Here is a 17,992-nt window from a genome sequence, read left to right as displayed (position 1 = left end):
TATAGTCGATATACTTTAAGGCTGTGAAAGCTAATACCCCATTCAACAGAGTAATCTTTTAGTTTTAAACACACATATATAATATAACACACACACACAGAGCAAACAAGAGAAATGAGGAGAAGATGGAAACGAATGACACTTTATATGTAATGATATAAGTAAAGGACTAAAATACTGCAGCAAAAGGACGTTTACTGGGGGGAAATTGTGCAATGCACCCTACTGGCAATCTTTCTAGACTTTGTATATCCTTATTGGAATAACCATCATTCTCTTCCTCTCAGTTTAAGGAGGACCCCCCCCCCCCTCTTTAAAGTCTGTCAAATGCGTAAAATGTCTCCAGATGCATTGTAGAAGCACTTCTGGCAATCTCTCCAAGAGGTACACTACACTACCACAATAACCTTGTAGGGTAAACTCTTTTACAGCCTCTTGTGGCCAGACTTATCTTATTATTAGACTTATCTTATTATAAGACTTATCTTATTGTCTTATCAGACAAACTGGCTTTCTCCCTATAGATCTTCAAGATCTAAATAGTGTTGTGCTTTGCTGTTGAGATCGTTTTGGTGTTGGGTTATTATGTTTCTCTTGTCCAGTCAGTGTGGCAAAAAAATTATTTAAGCCATATCATATGTAATTTGGTTTTCATGAAAAGGCGCTTTTAATGTCATAAATTACACAACATGCTAATAGTTGTGAAAATATTCTGTAAAGTCATAAAATGGGAGATTTTACCCCTACACTTCTCTGCAGATCATCAGGGCCTCTCCAACTATAAAGTCAAAAATACCAAAAAGAAACCAGAATGGCCACAAAACACCAATGTATAAAAATATAATATTCTTTATTTGGAAATACATACATAGGTTTCACATATATACCCTCAAATGGGAAAATGTAAATACATACCATACATGGGGGACACAAGTAGCCCAAGATGAAAGAAAGGGCAGCACAGGAGACCAGTGGCTACCCCTGTTAGCCCAGGATCTGAGTAAAGTTGTTGGTAATAATAATAATGTAGTCAAATATTTAGACTCAAATAAATGACAAAGCATTTGTGCGAAACGCGCGTCGGGGTGCATCCTTTGGCTTTCCCCTGATCTGCCCAGTGTCAGTCCAACATGACTTCAGGTGAGTGTGCAATAGCAATATGACTATTTTCCAACACTGGATGGATCCTCCAGTGCTGTGTACGGTTTACCTTTAATGCTTTGTTGCCACTTTTTCCCCCATTTATTTGAGTCTAAATATTTGACTGCATTATTATTATTACCAACAACTTTACTCAGACCCTGGGCTAACAGGGGTAGCCACTGGTCTCCTGTGCTGCCCTTTCTTTCATCTTGGGCTACTTGTGTCCCCCATGTATTGTATGTATTTACATTTTCCCATTTGAGGGTATATATGTCAAACCTATGTATGTATTTCCAAATAAAGAATATTATATTTTTATACATTGGTGTTTTGTGGCCATTCTGGTTTCTTTTTGGTATGATTGCAATAAATTAACCCAATCTATACAATAAAATGCATGCAGAAAGTCAGGAATACCATCAACTGCGATAGATGCAGGAATAAGAGAAATATTACACTAGGCTTACCTGTTGGTGACATAACCGGAAGCCTTCCCTTCCCCAATACCTATAAAGTTCCAGAATTCCAATGAGATCGCCAATTGCTGTAACTATAGGTAAGCAAAGAACAGACTGGATACGAGTCCCTGAGTCCAGTCCAGTACCTTTTGGAAACCTTTCATCCTAAAATACAGATGGTTTAATACATGTTACTTTACCGATACATATATATTTATTCATATGTTACTGTTGCCTACATGTCAGTTGCCAGTATAGGCGTAAAAAGAAACAAGTAGACTTATCTGATATAAAAAAAAATTATGAAATGCATTTCTCAAATACAAGAATACTTTCAATTGACATATACAGTGGTGGCCAAAAGTATTGGCACCCCTGCAATTCTGTCAGATAATAATCATTTTCTTCCAGAAAATTGCAATCACAAATTCTTTGGTATTAATATCTTCAATTATTTTGCTTGCAATAAAAAAACACAAAAGAGAATGAGAAAAAAAGAATCAAATGGGCCGGACAAAAGTATTGGCACCCTCAGCCTAATACTTGGTAGCACAACCTTTAGAGAAAATAACTGCGAACAACCGTTTCTGGTAACCATCAATGAGTTTCTTACACTGCTCTGCTGGAATTTTAGACCCTTCTTTGGCAAACTGCTCCAGGTCCCCGAGATGTGAAGGCGCCTTCTCCACACTGCCATTGTGAGATCTCTCCACAGGTGTTCTATGGGATTCAGGTCTGGACTCATTGCTGGTCACTTTACAAGTCTCCAGTGCTTTCTCTCAAACCATTTTCTAGTGCTTTTTGAAGTTTGTTTTGGGTCATTGTCCTGCTGGAAGACCCATGACCTCTGAGGGAGACCCAGCTTTCTCACACTGGGCCCTACATTATGCTGCAAAATTCGTTGGTAGTTTTCAGACTTAAATGCCATGGACACGGTCAAGCAGTCCAGTGCCAGAGGCAGCAAATCAACCCCAAAACATCAGGGAACCTCTGTCATGTTTTCCCAAAATGCTCTACTTTTGTCCCATGTGAACAGAGAACATTCTTCCAAAACATTTTAGGCTTTCTCAGGTAACTCCAGCCTGGCTTTTTTATGTTTCTGTGTAAGAAGTGGGGTCTTCCTGGGTATCCTACCATACAGTCCCTTTTCATTCAGACGCCGACAGATGGTACGGGTTGCAACTGCAGGGCAGCTTGAACTTGTTTGGATGTTAGTCGAGGTTCTTTATCCACCTTCCACATAATTTTGCGTTGAAATCTCTCATCAATTTTTCTTTTCCGTCCACATCTAGGGAGGTGCCACAGTGCCACGGGCTTTAAACTTCTTGATGACACTGCACACGGTAGACACAGGAACATTCAGGTCTTTGGAGATGGACTTGTAGCCCTGAGATTGCTCATTCTTCCTCACAATTTTGATTCTCAAGACAGCTCTTTGGTCTTCTTTCTTTTCTCCATGCGCAATGTGGTGCACACAAGGACACAGGACAGAGGTTGAGTCAACTTTAATCCATTTCAACTGGCTGCAAGTGGGATTTAGTTATTGCCACCTCCTGTTAGGGGCCACAGGTAAGTTACAGGTGCTGTTAATTACACAAATTAGATAAGCATCACATGATTTTTCAGACAGTGCCAATACTTTTGTCCCCTTTTTTATGTTTGGTGAGGAATTATATCCTATTTGGCTTTTTGACTATTCTTTTTGTGGTTTTCCATTGAAGACAAATTAAATGAAGATAATACCAAAGAATTTCTGATTGTGATCATGTTTTGTTCAGAGTATTATCTGAAAGAATTGCAAGGGTGCCAATACTTTTGGCCACCACTGTATATGACTGGGCATCTGTTAGGGTGGGCTTCCCAATTGCACCCCCACCCTCCCACTTACAAGTATCATACATACAGCTTTAAGAAAGCATAAACAGAAAAAAAAAAAAATATCTGAGAGCCTTATAAAACACATAATGGCATTATAAAAATTCACAAAACCGGAAGCAGAGTGCAACCTGAATGCACCGGGATCAGAAGGCACTCAATCGCTAGGTTACTGCAAATGGTATAAGAACTAAACATCCTGGTTGCTAGAACAACTACCAGCACACAGCAAAATTGAATATATTTTGAAAAATACATTGCCCTAGTCATTATATTAGCATACAATAAAGCCTGTGAGAGAAGCCAGTACGAGAATAGCTGTGGAGCATACCTAGGTGATAGGAGTTGAATACACAATACATATAATCACAAAAAAAAAAAATTAAATAAAAAAGGGCACAAAAAAGGGGAACATAAAAGAGGATCAGAACACATTCTCCAAACTCTACAGGCCGTCCTACACTCTGAAGCTTAAAAAAATTCAATACGTTAAGCTTCAGAGTCTAATACCATTGGGCCTGAATGACAGTTTGGACAATGGGGCAGATTTATTGAGCTGTCTGAAAATCAGAATATTTCTAGTTGCCCATGGCAACCAATCACAGCTCAGCTTTCATTTTACCAGTGCTCATAAATATATTTTAAAGGGGAGCTGTGATTGGTTGCCATGGGCAACTAGAAATATTCTGACTTTCAGACAGCTTGATAAATCTGCCCCAATGTGTTCTGATTGCTCCCCTTTTTATCCTCTCCTTTTTGTTTTTTTTTCCTTTATTATTCTTCATTATTGTTATATTATCACTTAAGTATGTTCCACATCTATTCCAATACTGCCTTTCCTCACAGGTTTTCTTTATTACAAACTACAATCCATTATTTACTTATTAAAAAGTGCCAACATAATAATTTAAGCAGTAATGTGTTGCTCTCTGCTCGCTCACTGCTTCGATTCATTTTGGTGTACTGGCTGGGCCAGGATCAGTAGCACCATTTATAATCTAGCTCTGTCCACACCTCCTTGCTCCTCCTGCCTGCCCAGGGAGCCCAGGATGTGTCACTTTAAAGTAGCACTGTTAGGGGTATTGGCTTGGGTGCCCACTGAGAGACCTCTGAGTGGCCCTGCTGGCACCTGTGCCATAGGTTTGCCACCACTATACTAGAGCAATGTTTTGTTCATAACATAGACATTTTCCTTGTGTGCTGGTAGATACATTGGATGTTCTAGCAACCAGGACGCCTTCTGAACACAATGCAGGCTCGGTACACTCACATACTGGTCCTCCATCTTCCATGTGGAACGCTGCCTCCAGAATTCCTCTAGGTGCCAGTGAACACATGTTATTTGATAGCTTTGATCACTACAGTTTTGTATCTGGGGGAGGGCCACGAGGACCGGGATTGTGTCATATTACGACTGTGTGCATTTATTTTATAATTTATCATTTTTATATCATTAAACCCTTCTGACACCTTATGAAGAGGAGTCTACTAGTTCATCTTTACCATTGAAGAATCTTCACTATATGATGTAAGCGCTCGTATGCAATGCTGTGTTTTTCTGTTGCTTTATTTACAATGATCTGACCCCCATTTTTTGGGAAGGTGTTCGGCATTTAGGTAGTGGGCTTTAGCACTCACCCTAGCAGCTATGAACATGGCCCTCTCTGTTACCCTATATATTTATCGAGGTGAGCCCCTACAATTGCGTAGGGTTGTCTGGATCTCCTCTGTGTGTTCTCTTTTTTTCTCTATTGTACACACAACATGCATAACAATGTGCTAACAAATTAAAGGGGTATTCCCATGAAGAAAAGTTTCTTATATGTACTCAGCATAACAAAATAACATATTCTGTAATTCATTGTTTTTAACAAAAAGGCAGCATTTCACAGACATAAGTCCAACCTGTCTCTATCAGTCCTACTGTACACAATTTCAGTGGTCCCTAGACACAATCCAGTTACTTCTTACTTAGGATCGGCAGCCATCTTGGATTTTTGTGCGAGATCGTGCTACTGATCTGTCTATTCTGCGTGTCTGTAGCCGCGCCCCCTGCACGGAGCTCAGAGACACTGGGGCAGATTTACTTACCCGGCCCATTCGCGATCCAGCGGCGCGTTCTGTGCGGTGGATTCGGGTCTTCCGGCGATTCACTAAGGTAGTTCCTCCGCCGTCCACCAGATGTCGCTGTTGTGCCGAAGTTCCCCGAGGTCTGCCGGAATGCACGAGGTGAATTCCTGGTGAAGGTAAGCGCGAGTCCCGCAACCCCTTTTTTTTTTTAAAATGTGGCAGTTTTTCTGAATCCGTCGGGTTTTCGTTCGGCCACGCCCCCCGATTTTCGGCGCCGATGCGGCACAATCCAATCGCGTGCGCCAAAATCCCGGGGCAATACAGGGAAAATCGTCGCAAATCGGAAATATTCGGGTAACACGTCGGGAAACCGCGAATTGGGCCCTTAGTAAATGACCCCCAGTGACTGATTTACAGCCTGTCAGAACATGGTGAGCAGAGAGAGAGGCTGCAAACTGAAAGGAGATAAGTGATCCAGGGAAGGGGAGGCAGGCGCATATCTGTGGGATGTAGGAGAGATTTTTGTCTAAAAGGCATCTAATGGATCTCATGATCTGAGATGTAGCAGTGCTGTGTGTGCAATAGGCAATCTCATGCATCTCTCTGTGTGTCAGTGTGTACGTACAGAAGCCAGATGAAAGTGCATATACACCTGTACTCTGATAATATAACCACACTGTCACCTCACAGAACTAGATGGATAATTCAGTAATGTGTCTGCTTAGAGAGGCCCCGCCCACACCGTAGGATTTTACACTGAGCAGCATAGAGGATGATAGGAGCTAAAACAGCAGTAACAATGAGTAAATTGTAAAGTAAGTTAAAATGATCTTTATTGTGTCAAAATCACTAGGGGATTAAGATGTAAGAATTTTCTTTTGTGGAAAAACCCCAATTCAAAATTGAAAATAACATACATACCCCTATAATATTTTCTAGTAACAAAGTATTTCGAGATTTGGCTACATGGGCAGCAATTGTGGTGCCATATTCAACTGGTCCAGCAGGAATAAGTTGTGTCTGTCCTCCCTTTGTTCCAGTAGGTGTGAACAAACATAGGCTCTGAAAATATAGAATAAACAATTAGAAATGAGACATAGCATGATAAACAACACTGTAACATACAGCAAAACATAGTATGCCTCTGTCCACTGTATACTAGTGTTAACTTCTTATTAGAAAATAAGCATAAATACTGCATCTTCTGCAGTCAAAACACAGATCCAGCAACACTGCCATTGCTCCACTATTACCAATTATACTATTGTCTAAATAATTAACACTAATTTACCTTACAGTTTTTATACAAATCACATGTAATTCATGGACAATGGATATCTTTTTAGATAAAATGTTATTTGACCCCAAATCAATACATATTTCCACACTATACTAGGCCCTGAGCACTTAGTACGCTCCTCCTGTTCTGTGAGCTACTGGCACTTTAATTGTATACATCTGCTACTTTGACGTCAATGCCTCATACAAGTCAGGGGTTCAGATTCAAGGAATGTACAAAAAAAAACATTATGACAAATAGAGTTCCCTTCACTTCCTCCTACTCATGTTCTATCAGATAATAAAACTTACAATATACAGTACATGCTTTCTGCACTATACAGGAAGGAATTCTGAGTAACCATTTATACAAGTCTGGTACATATTATCATTTACTCTTCCAGTTTGACACCACTCATTTAATTGGCCAAAGTTAGGTTTCACAATCAGCCCCCTTCCGAAATCCCCCCCCCCCAAAAAAAAAAAAAAAAATGCAGATGAAATGTATTACTGGGGCAACCAAAAGTGTGTACACAAGAACTGGAATTATATCTGTGAAATGCTGCATTATTCGTGAGTATATTTAAGAATCTTGTCTTCGTGGGAATAGACCTTTAAACATTCTAAAACCCTCTTTTCATTATTATGTAAATGAGGCTGGTCACATGGTCAGAGGCAGTGATGTCACCCCTGTTCCCCCTCCCCTCTCCTCCCCCTGCTCTTGTCTGTGTGTAATGTATAGTAAATTGCTAGAGGAGACTTCAGAAATGGAGCATATGTTCTTAGGCTATGTTCACACTAGTTTCTGGTATGTATGCTCATACATAGAAAGGAAAGATGATAAAATGTCCAGGGTTTGAGACGTTCCACAACTTCTCAATATTCCTCATATTTCCTTTTTTAATAAGAGAGGAGATCTGCAACAATGAATCCCCATGTATTACGCATTTTACCTGTGGATCAGGTCTAGAAGTATCCACACTGTGTAAGCACCCTTAAAAATATGTCTAATCTATGTATCCGACGATGTATTTACACATATATTATATGCACACACATATATATACAAACATACACAAGGATTGTTATAGATTTATATGGTCATTCAGATATCAATGATACTATGGATCTCCCCATGTCCTCATGGTGTGGAAGATTAATAATTATAGGGATCCTGACGTTTCTTTCACTGTTTCACCAACAAGTCTTCACCTGCAATTCAACATTCCTTGTGACTTTACCAATATAGTATTTATACAAACTGATCAAATAAAATGCACTGATTACTTTAAACCACTAGATGGTGCTGAAAGCCTGTAAAACAGCGCAATGGACATGTTTCAGTAAATATATTGCAATATATAATTAAAAAGTTAGAGCCTTATGGTCTTTTATTAGCTGCCATTCTGAGCTAGGTACATGGAATAAATTAGCTTATCTTTTAGGATTTTTTTCTTGTAACTTATTTATAGGAAATTTTAATCTGACAGAATGGCATGAACAACATATGCAGAGAATGAGATGGCTTGTAACAGATACTCTGATGTCTCCACGGTAAAAATCAGCACACCTTATCTTTATAAGCTGCCTATTTGATATGAAACAAATAATGAGAAACAGAAAAATACATAACTATAAAATCTGTTTCAAAGGGGTAGTCCAGAATTAAAAAAAAAAAAACTTTTATGTATGGCTCAGGGCAGTGAGAATATAAAAACAAAAGATCTTCTACTCGACACGCAATAAATATGTATGTATGGCTTTTCATTGCAATATTATATAAATATTATATTGTATATGAAAAGCCATACATACATATTCATTGCGTGTTGAGTAGAAGATCTTTTGTTTTTATATACTCACTGCCCAGAGTTTCTCATTATTTGTTTCATATCAAATACGCTGCTTATAAAGATATATCTTTATTCCCCCTTAAAGATTCTGGGTAGCTCCCAGCAAAGTGATTGTGAATGTTTAGAAGGAGCTCTGCTCATATAAACAGTATGAATTATAAAGTTGTATTTTTATATATCTAGGATAGTATTTTTTTTCCTTTGTGTGTTATATGTGTAATGACACGATAGAGAAAGAAAGGGGGGGGGTTAATAACATCCAACTGATATACAGCTGAAACACTGCTGGTGGTGGAATAAATACAACTTTTTTCTACCATTTTGGAATCCTTATCTGGACACTATTTGGTGGGTGAGACTTTACTAAAGACTGTGTTGCTGTTTTTCTTATTTCAGTATCTATCTTTATAGATGGCAGGTGAGTAAAATTAAATTTGAGTGTCCAGACAAGAATAACCCTTTACATTATAAATGTACATAAAATAATGCTGCTATTTAGAAAAAACACAGATAAGGAGAATATATTATAATATACACACATACATAAATACACACAGAACTTACATTATTGCATTCTCCAAGGAAATATAGTGCAAATCCATCCGCTTTAGTTGCTGGTTAGAGACAGGGAGAGAGTAAACAAGTTAACTTACAACCTTTAGGCATAAACATAATGCAAAATTATCTGTGCTAGTAAATATTAAAAAATTAAAGGGATCATAAAGCTCATACATAAAACTGCATTGTATTAAAGGAGATATACCATCAAAACAAGTGTGGATAAACCAGAGGCACTCATAAATTCAGGTCCCACGACTGTGGTAATCATTCTTCTAAAATCAACTTTTAAAATTATGCTAACAAAAGGTTACAGGTGAAGTTCCCAGAGCCCCTCAGTATTGCAGGCTGTTACAGTGTGCAACGGGCACTTACCCCTCCCACTGTGTGCTAAAACCTCCTCTACTGCAGTGAGATTGCATTAGGCAGAGGGAGGGGAAAGTGATGAAAGAGCAGCATGAAGCTACAGCATGCAGGGGTTCTGGGAACTGCCCCAGTAGCCAATCTGGCTCATTAGCATAGAATGAAGGAGGCCATGGATAATAAATAGAAGATGATTACCACAGTCACATTGCCTGAATCTATGATCTTTGATGGTAGATTTCCTTTAAAATAACATTAAATCCAATCAAACATCAACACCCAGTAAAAGCAGCATCTCCCATTCAAGTTTTGATATTCCAGTCAGAGTCACCACTGCAGTGAATAACAGGACACAGTGGTGACTCCTCCATTAAACAACCTTGGTCCACTGGGGAGCTGGAAAATTCTTTACAGTACAGGTGTCAAACACAAGGCCCGCAGGCCAATTCCAGCCCACGGCTTTATGTTATGCGGCCTATCCCCTGGCCACTATGCTGCACTCAGATACTCACCTTTCCCTGCCTCCGTGAAGCAGCGGCAGTCTTCTCTTGTCCTGTGTGTGACAGTTGTATGTGCCAGCAGAAGTGATGTGGTGACATAATAGGTCTGCTTGTTTCTGAGCCGATGCTTACCGCAGGCGCAAAAAGAAATTAAGAAGACGACTGCTGCTTCTTTGGCACATACATCCCATGCCGGTATCTCAGGTTATTTAACAATGTGTTCATCTTTGTGGTTGCCCTCAAATGGCTGATTGTAATGGTAATGTTGTATAGATGTAACAACTAAATAGCCGCGGCGCCATATTACGGGGGAAAGATAGGACATGGCCCATCTTTCTCCTGGCTACGGAACCGGACAGTGCCGCACTGTACCACTCCTGTAGGGCGCCGTGAGCCCACTGCTGTCTATGGGGGCCGTATATACACAGTATATACTTCGGCCATATATACATCCCCCATATGTTCATGTGAATGTAGCCTAAGTTTGGAAGGCATATTCATGGCATACAAAAGCCACATATGGCGAACACCAGTTTTGAACTTCGAAAAGTTCCTCTACTATTCCTATTAGAAAAGTATTGGTAAATCAAAAATGTTTTTTATCATTTGCATTGCTGTCAGTTTAATTAGATATTTTAAAGATTTTAACGATCAGCAGCACAACATAAGAGTTCCACTGCCTCTACGCCTGCTATAGCATTAGTTTCAATGTGCATCAGGTGTGGCAGAAGGGGACTGGTTGCCGAGCCAGACGGGCGGACGTTGTCAAAGTGGAGTGTGCCTGCCTCTGTAAACAAACGCAGGACAGCGTGAGCGTCGGAGAAGGAAAGTACAGCCCCCGACCAGTTTTTTTTTTTTTTTATTTTAAACGTCAGGAGCACAGAAAGTCTACGGGAAGCTGGTGCAGGACATGTCGGATTTACTAAGAGATTCCGATTTCTTAATAATTCCTGCGCAGAAATTTACCACAGCTCCAAGCTGGTGTAGACAGAAGCTAAAGCACATGCTAAAATGAAGAGTTGAATAAAGATGAAGAGTTTTTTAGAATTCGCTAATTGCCAAATTGTCCAACTTCCAACTTAAAAAAAGAAATAAATGACACCTGTACACTGGTGGCTTTACCTGTTTTGATAATATCACTTAATTCATAGAGAAGTAACTTGTTGTCTCCTCCAGCATCTAGCCGCTGTTCCATGTAACTGTTTAGTTCGTACACAACTCCTTGCATATTCGTGTCCTGGTACTGCTGAAGGGAGAAAAGAAACACTGTTACAACATGCTCACACAGGAGCCGTCTACAACTGCTGCAATGTTGTGCCTACAAATGTTTTCCCAAGACTCGGAAATATTATAACAAATACTCTCCTCTCCTGAGCCAGTTATCCCCAGCCCCGTGCAATAACATTTCCGCTCTAAAGGGACCAGGATCCATGACGACTTGAGATCCAGGAGGAGCCGACCAGAGATTTGAGTATTTATTTTCAAGTTTATAGAAAAGCAATGTCTTAGGGACTTTATTTTTTGTTAACTTTAGGTTGAATCTGGGCGAGGATATCATACTTTGGTGACAAAGTTATGTTGCTTGTGAATGCTTCAAGTGTAATGAACAAGTGTCTAGTGGCCAATCACTGCAGGCTTATACCAGGCCACTACACTAGAAACATCATCCAATTTGTGTCCTTTTTCAAGATATGGTTTAAAACAGGTAAAATATACAATAAAAAGTGGCATTGTATGTAAATAACATTTAAAAAAAAAATCACATTGCTATAGAGAAATAGGGAAACCCAAATATTAACTGGAAAAGTCGAATCGTCATCTGCAAGAAGCCCTTATTTTGTTCTTGGCACTTTGTGCGCCCTCACACTATGGGTTTAAAAACTTGTTATTCCAAGTGAAACTGAGGTAGCTCAATTCTCTATTTTGACGGGAGGACAGAAACAGTAAAAAAAGGTATACAACTTGCTAAATGGAGCTGACAATGCAAATGAAAAAAAAGACACAAAACATCCAGATATAAAGGTGCCAACCATATGGTGAAAGAGACAGGAATTAGACCACCCCATTGTTTTATGATCACATCTGACTTTGTTGCCCCCTATTTCACTTTGCCTTTCATTTCTTTGCTATCCGCTATCTCTAGAGAAAGAAACACACAAACATCCTCCAAGAGCTGAAGGGATAAGTTATCAAACCCTGATGTTAGCTTGATACCCCCCCCCCCTCCTTTAGCTCTGCCCCAGAGGGGAAGCCAAGTTCAATATTCCCCTATCTCTGGAAGGCCAAGAGATGAGAAATGAGCTCTCAGCCTATTTTGTCATTTATTCTGGGCGATTTTGATAAATATATGAATCATATGACCCCATTAATAGTCTAGCCCTACATGGAGCAAGTTGTCATTGTAAGAAACTGAAAAGAAAACTACTGGAATATAAAAACTGGAATTTTGGTGTAGTTACCAAGACAAAAATGACTAAGATAAATTCCAATCTAAAGACCATAGGCAACAGCAGATTCCCCAAATTCCTCATTCTTTTCTGTGGTAAAGATGTCTATGGAAGATTGTGCCCTGTTGGCTCCCAGTTAAAGCATCACCCTATTGTCAATCCGTAATATACTGCTATCTCTATACTATACCACAGTTCCTAGAGCAGGTTATAGAGCAATTGTACGCCAGGCCACACGGCCATCTGCTGGATTTACAAAGAAGCTGGAGCCTCTAGATATATCCAGCATGAGCAAAGTGGCAGGGGGAACATAAAGTGAAGTTTGGAGGTGGGAACCTTGTGGTATTCAGTTTTCAGCTTACTGTACTGCCTAGCATCATGTAATTGAAAGAATGATGAATTGACAATTGTACTGAGGCAATCTTGATATAAATCTGCTGCCATCTACCAGAATTATGAGAGGAAGACCCCACACACACCTGAGGTGAAAACTCAATAAAAAAATTTAAAAACCTATAATGTCCCCTCCCATAATCCACCAGAAAATCTAAAGAAAATTTAAGAAAGGTCATAGCAGAAGTCAACTGAACCAACTGACGAATGGGACAAAATTCCACCTGAGCAATGCATGTGATTAGTTTCTCCATAAAGGAGGCACCTTGAAGCTATTACTACCACCAAAGGCTTTTGTACATTATATTAAAGCACAACTAAACTATTAAAACTTGCATAAAGCAATGATGCATATGATAATAGTAAACATTGTAATATACTTTATAAATAGGAATATCTTCATATTCCCTTCTTTTTCCCTGACTTTCTTCCTTATCCAAGCATCTTTCTGTCCCGACAGATCATAAATAAAAGGTATCCAATGATCTTACTAATGACTTAAAGGAAACCTACCATTTCAAATGGTAGGTTTAAGCTGTAAACACCGAGCACCAGCTCAGGGTGAGCTGGTGCCGGTGCTTAGTTTCGTTAGTGTTAAAACCGCGGTATCGCGGTTTTAACACTTTAAACTTTATAGCATAAACTGCTTCGGCGCTGCGTGCGCACGATCGTGCGTGCGCCTACATAGGAAATGCTGCAGGTTTAACACTAACGAAACTAAGCACCGGCACCAGCTCACCCTGAGCTGGTGCTCGGTGTTTACAGCTTAAACCTACCATTTGAAATGGTAGGTTTCCTTTAATTCTTTACAGACAGTCCCTGAATAGTCAACACTGCTTAGAGAGCTGACTCTTTTAGTGAAATATACCCTAGGTATGGAAAAAGTTTATAGATAAGCCTCCACTGCTTATCTATATGATGTGGATGGGACTTCAATACACTGCTCACTATAGGAGAAAGCGACTGTGGTAATCTTCTTATATGTGTTATCCATGGCCTTCTTCTATAAATCAACTTCTTCTCCTTCTAAAATCACTTCTAACGTTATGCTAATGAGGCAGAAGGACTTTGGGGGTGTTACCAGAGTTCCTCCATGCTCTGGCTTTTACACATGGTTAATATACAAGTGTGTATGCTGGGGAGATAATTAGGCAACTTCCCCTTTCATTAATTACACATCTGGACATGTGCCGTTGTTTCTTTAGTAAAACACAAGTTCCCATTAAAAAAAAAAAAAAAATTCCCAATGTTCCAATAAAAAAAAAACTAAGAAAACTCCCAAATTCATTGTTTACAGGAAAAGCCTTACAGGTACATAGTTTACATGTAGACAATGAATGTGTTAAGAGTTTTTTTATTTACTCTTTGTTTTTTTTATGTAACATTGAGCAAATTTGTTATACAGACAGTCCCCGGGTTACATTCAAGATAGGGTCCGGAGGTTTATTCCTAAGTTGAATTTGTATGCAAGTCAAAACTGTATATTTTATAATTGTAGATACAGACAAAAACATTTTGCCCCAATGACAACTGGAGTTTAACATTTTTTTTGCTATAATTGGACCAAAGATTATCAATAACGCTTCATAACAGACACCTTACAGCTGGACATTGCAGCCTGGGACTAAAGTAAAGGATTCAAAGAGCTGCACCAGAGGTCTTTAACTAGGGGTCATCTGTAAGTCGGGTATCCTTAAAGGAAACCTACCAGTTCAAATGGTAGGGGTAAGCTGTAAATACCGAGCACCAGCTTAGGGTGAGCTGGTGCCGCAGCTTACTTTCGTTAGTGTTATTAAGCGCTGTATCGCGGATGCTTCAGCAGCTACAGCTATAAAACTTTAAAGAGTGTTAAAACCGCGATACAGCGGTTAATAACACTAACAAAAGTAAGCACCGGCTCACCCTGAGCTGGTGCTCGGTATTTACAGCTTACCCCTACCATTCTAACTGGTAGGTTTACTGGTAGGTTTACTTTAAGTAAAGGACCACTTGTAGTGATTTTTATATATGTGAACTTGTATTTTATTAGAGAAACAACGGCACATGTCAAGGTGTGTAATTAGTGAAAGGAGAAGTTCCGTATTTATCTCCCCAGTATACGCAGTTGCACATAAGGGCACAGAATAGTGCTTGAAATGTGTAGATTTGTTTTGTCTACACTGGTGGCTACTCCAGAACTGGTTCTTATGTCTTTTTAACACTTTTTCAATAAAAGAAAGATATAGGCTATGTTTTAAACTGTCCCCCTAAGCTGGTGCTGGATTACCTTTTCCACTGTCTTGATGTGCTCCATGTATCCAGTAGACATTCATGGCACATGCCAAAGACGGAGAACCCCCCCCCCCTGCACTTCCCCCTCCGTTTGTCTGATGTAATAGCTTCTGCATAGTGAAACAGCCTGTAAAGCTGCAGCATGGAGGGGCTCTGGAAATACCCCCTAGAGTCCTGGTTCATTATCGTCATTTCATTGATTTTAGAAGGAAGGAGGCCGACATAACAAATAAAATTACCACAGTCGTGGTGCCAGGATCTATGAGTAAAATGGCCCTAAATTGTTGCGCTTGATTGTGATGGTAGTTTTCTATAACCCCTTAAGGACGCAGCCATTTTACAGCTTAAGGCTCAGCCCGATTTTTTGGATTCTGACCTGCGTCTCTTTATATGGTTATAACTTTTGAACACTGTTACTTATCAAAGCGATTCTGAGATTGTTTTTTCCTCACATGTTGTACTTCATTTTAGTGGTAAATTTTGGCTGATAAGTTTTGAGTTTATTTACAAAAAAAAGGAAAAAAAATTATGAATTTTTTGAAACATTTTCCATTTTCGTAATTCAAAATCATTGTGTTTTCAGGCAGATCGATTTACCACCTAAATAATTTGCTGAATTACATTTCCCATATGTACACTTTAAATTTTCTAAAAATTTTAAGTGTCTGGATAATTTATTTTGATGTCACGCGGCTTACAAATCCAATATCAGTTTTCTGTATTTTCAAAATTGACTATTTTGGGGATAATTACAGTTTTGAATGACATTTTTTTTAATGTTTTACATTTAAAACCCCCTATATAACCAACCCATTTTCAAATCTGCACCCCTCAAACTATCAGAAACAGCTTTTAGGAAGATTGTTAAACCCTTGAGATTTTCATAATAATTAAATCAAAATGGAGGAGAAATTTAGAATGGTCAAATTTTCTTGGTTATACGTTTATTTAGCCATACAATTTACACATTTTCAAAAGAGAAAAACCATCTTACAATTTGTTATGAAATTTCTCCTGAGTACAGCGGCCCCCCCCCCCCACACACACACACACACGTGGCTGTTACTTGTTTTATGGTCGCACAGCGAGGCGCAGAAGGGAAGGAGGGACCTGCATCTGCCAGGATTTTAGTTTCCTCATTGGCCCCTTTTGTAGGCTATAAAATTTTCGCTTTTTCTTTATTGGGGCATCAATTCTGTACTTGATTTTTACTTTTTTTTTGGTGTTCACTGTATAACCTAATTATCATGTAATCTTTATTCTATGGGTCGATACGATTACGGGAATACCAGACTTGAATATATATATTTGTGCACTTGCAAGTGGCATACTACAGAGCTAGTTGATGGCTTGTTTTTTGTGGGACATGTTGTATTTTGCAACAGTATAATTCAGTAAAGATGTTTTTTGATCACTATTGCATTTTTTGTGGGATCAAATAGGTAAAAATCATAAATTGGCGGGTTTTTAACAGTTTTCTTTCACTGCGTTCATTGAGTAGGTTAAATAATTATTTACTTTTATTCATCCGGCTATTACGGACACGGTAATATTATATATGTGAGGTTTGTGTTAAGATTTAGATTTTTTTGTGCATTATATGACTCTTTATATGTTTTGGGGCTTATGGCCATTTTTATTGATTTATAATTTTTTTTATTGAATAATTTTTATTTTTTTTTACTTTTTTTATCAGTTCCAATCATCTGTTTGCTTGTTCATGATAATACTCTGCAATACTGATGTAATGCAGGGTATTAGCAGTGTCACCTATGCACATACATAGGCTGACACCATGCCTTTCAGATGATGTCAGAAACACCATCTTAATGGCACTGCCTACAGGCACCCTGGGGTCCTGATCGGACTTAAGGGCTGCCATAGGAACAAATGGCACCCCCTAATCGTGGGGAAAAGACCCCAGAAGGGAGTTTAAATGGCCCACAACGACCGCGGGCGTTACTCGGGGAAGTCAGCAGTAGATTACTGCTGACATCTCGTGAACCCCGATACCGGCATCGGCTCAGCGCCATACTAGTACTGATGCCGCGCACCACACTAGCATGCTGATGGGGGAAGGCCGCCATAGTTTTTGGGAGGATTGCCTCTCTCCAATGAGGTCACTACGATCCAGCAGCATTTAAACAGATAACAATTGTGATTGATGCCAGCACTGATTGTGTGTTTTTTTTGGTGAGGGTTTTTTTTTTTTTTTTAAACTCCCGTAATATCCTTATAACTCTCCGAACTTCCAAATTTTATGCCGAATTTCTTGTGACTGATTTAAATCACTGGCCCCAATCTTTTATGTTTAGCACTTTTTTTCAATGAACACTTCTTGTCCAGGTAGTTGCTTGTAGCATTTTCAGAGCAACACGCAGTGATTTTATCCCATGAATTCTTCCCCCATGTCACAGCATCTTGTAGTATCTAAATGATCTACTAATACTAATGTACAGCGTGGGTGGAGCTGTAGCAATGACCGCCGCTAGGTCTTTTTTTCAGGGGAGGACTTATATTTTTAAGTGTGTAAAAATTGTCCTAGGTCTTAGGCTACATTCACATTGACATGTGCCCACTGTAACGTAGCACCGCGGGCACACGTCTGTGCATGGGAGAGGAGGATGGGGTGAGCAGCGCTCTCCGCCCCTCTCCATAGAGGAACATTGCGCAGGGCGCCGTATTCCAGGAAAAAAAATAGGACATGTCCCATCTTTTCACGGGTACGGAACGGTACGGTGCTGCACTTGCGCCCATTGCTGTCTATGGGGGACATATATCTG

At 39.4% G+C, this 17,992-nt stretch overlaps 1 protein-coding gene across 5 annotated transcripts in view; it reads right to left on the bottom strand.

Annotated features, from left to right (window-relative positions):
* The window catches only part of PDE10A (phosphodiesterase 10A), a 246,584-nt gene that overhangs the window by 32,972 nt on the left and 195,620 nt on the right, over window positions 1-17,992 (bottom strand). For 4 of the 5 annotated variants that reach the window (XM_072141283.1, XM_072141287.1, XM_072141285.1 and 1 more), the window contains 4 exons: window positions 11,221-11,344; window positions 9,242-9,291; window positions 6,468-6,608; window positions 1,611-1,766 (listed from right to left, as the gene is read on the bottom strand). In XM_072141283.1, coding sequence (XP_071997384.1) covers window positions 1,611-1,766; window positions 6,468-6,608; window positions 9,242-9,291; window positions 11,221-11,344 — 471 coding nt within the window. The remainder of the gene's footprint in view (window positions 1-1,610; window positions 1,767-6,467; window positions 6,609-9,241; window positions 9,292-11,220; window positions 11,345-17,992) is intronic. The other variant, XM_072141284.1, reaches the window with a different exon arrangement.

The sequence above is a fragment of the Engystomops pustulosus genome, chromosome 3, assembly GCF_040894005.1.
Source record: "Engystomops pustulosus chromosome 3, aEngPut4.maternal, whole genome shotgun sequence".
Classification (NCBI taxonomy): Eukaryota; Metazoa; Chordata; class Amphibia; order Anura; family Leptodactylidae; genus Engystomops; species Engystomops pustulosus.
This window is presented reverse-complemented; position numbering and strand designations above follow the sequence as displayed.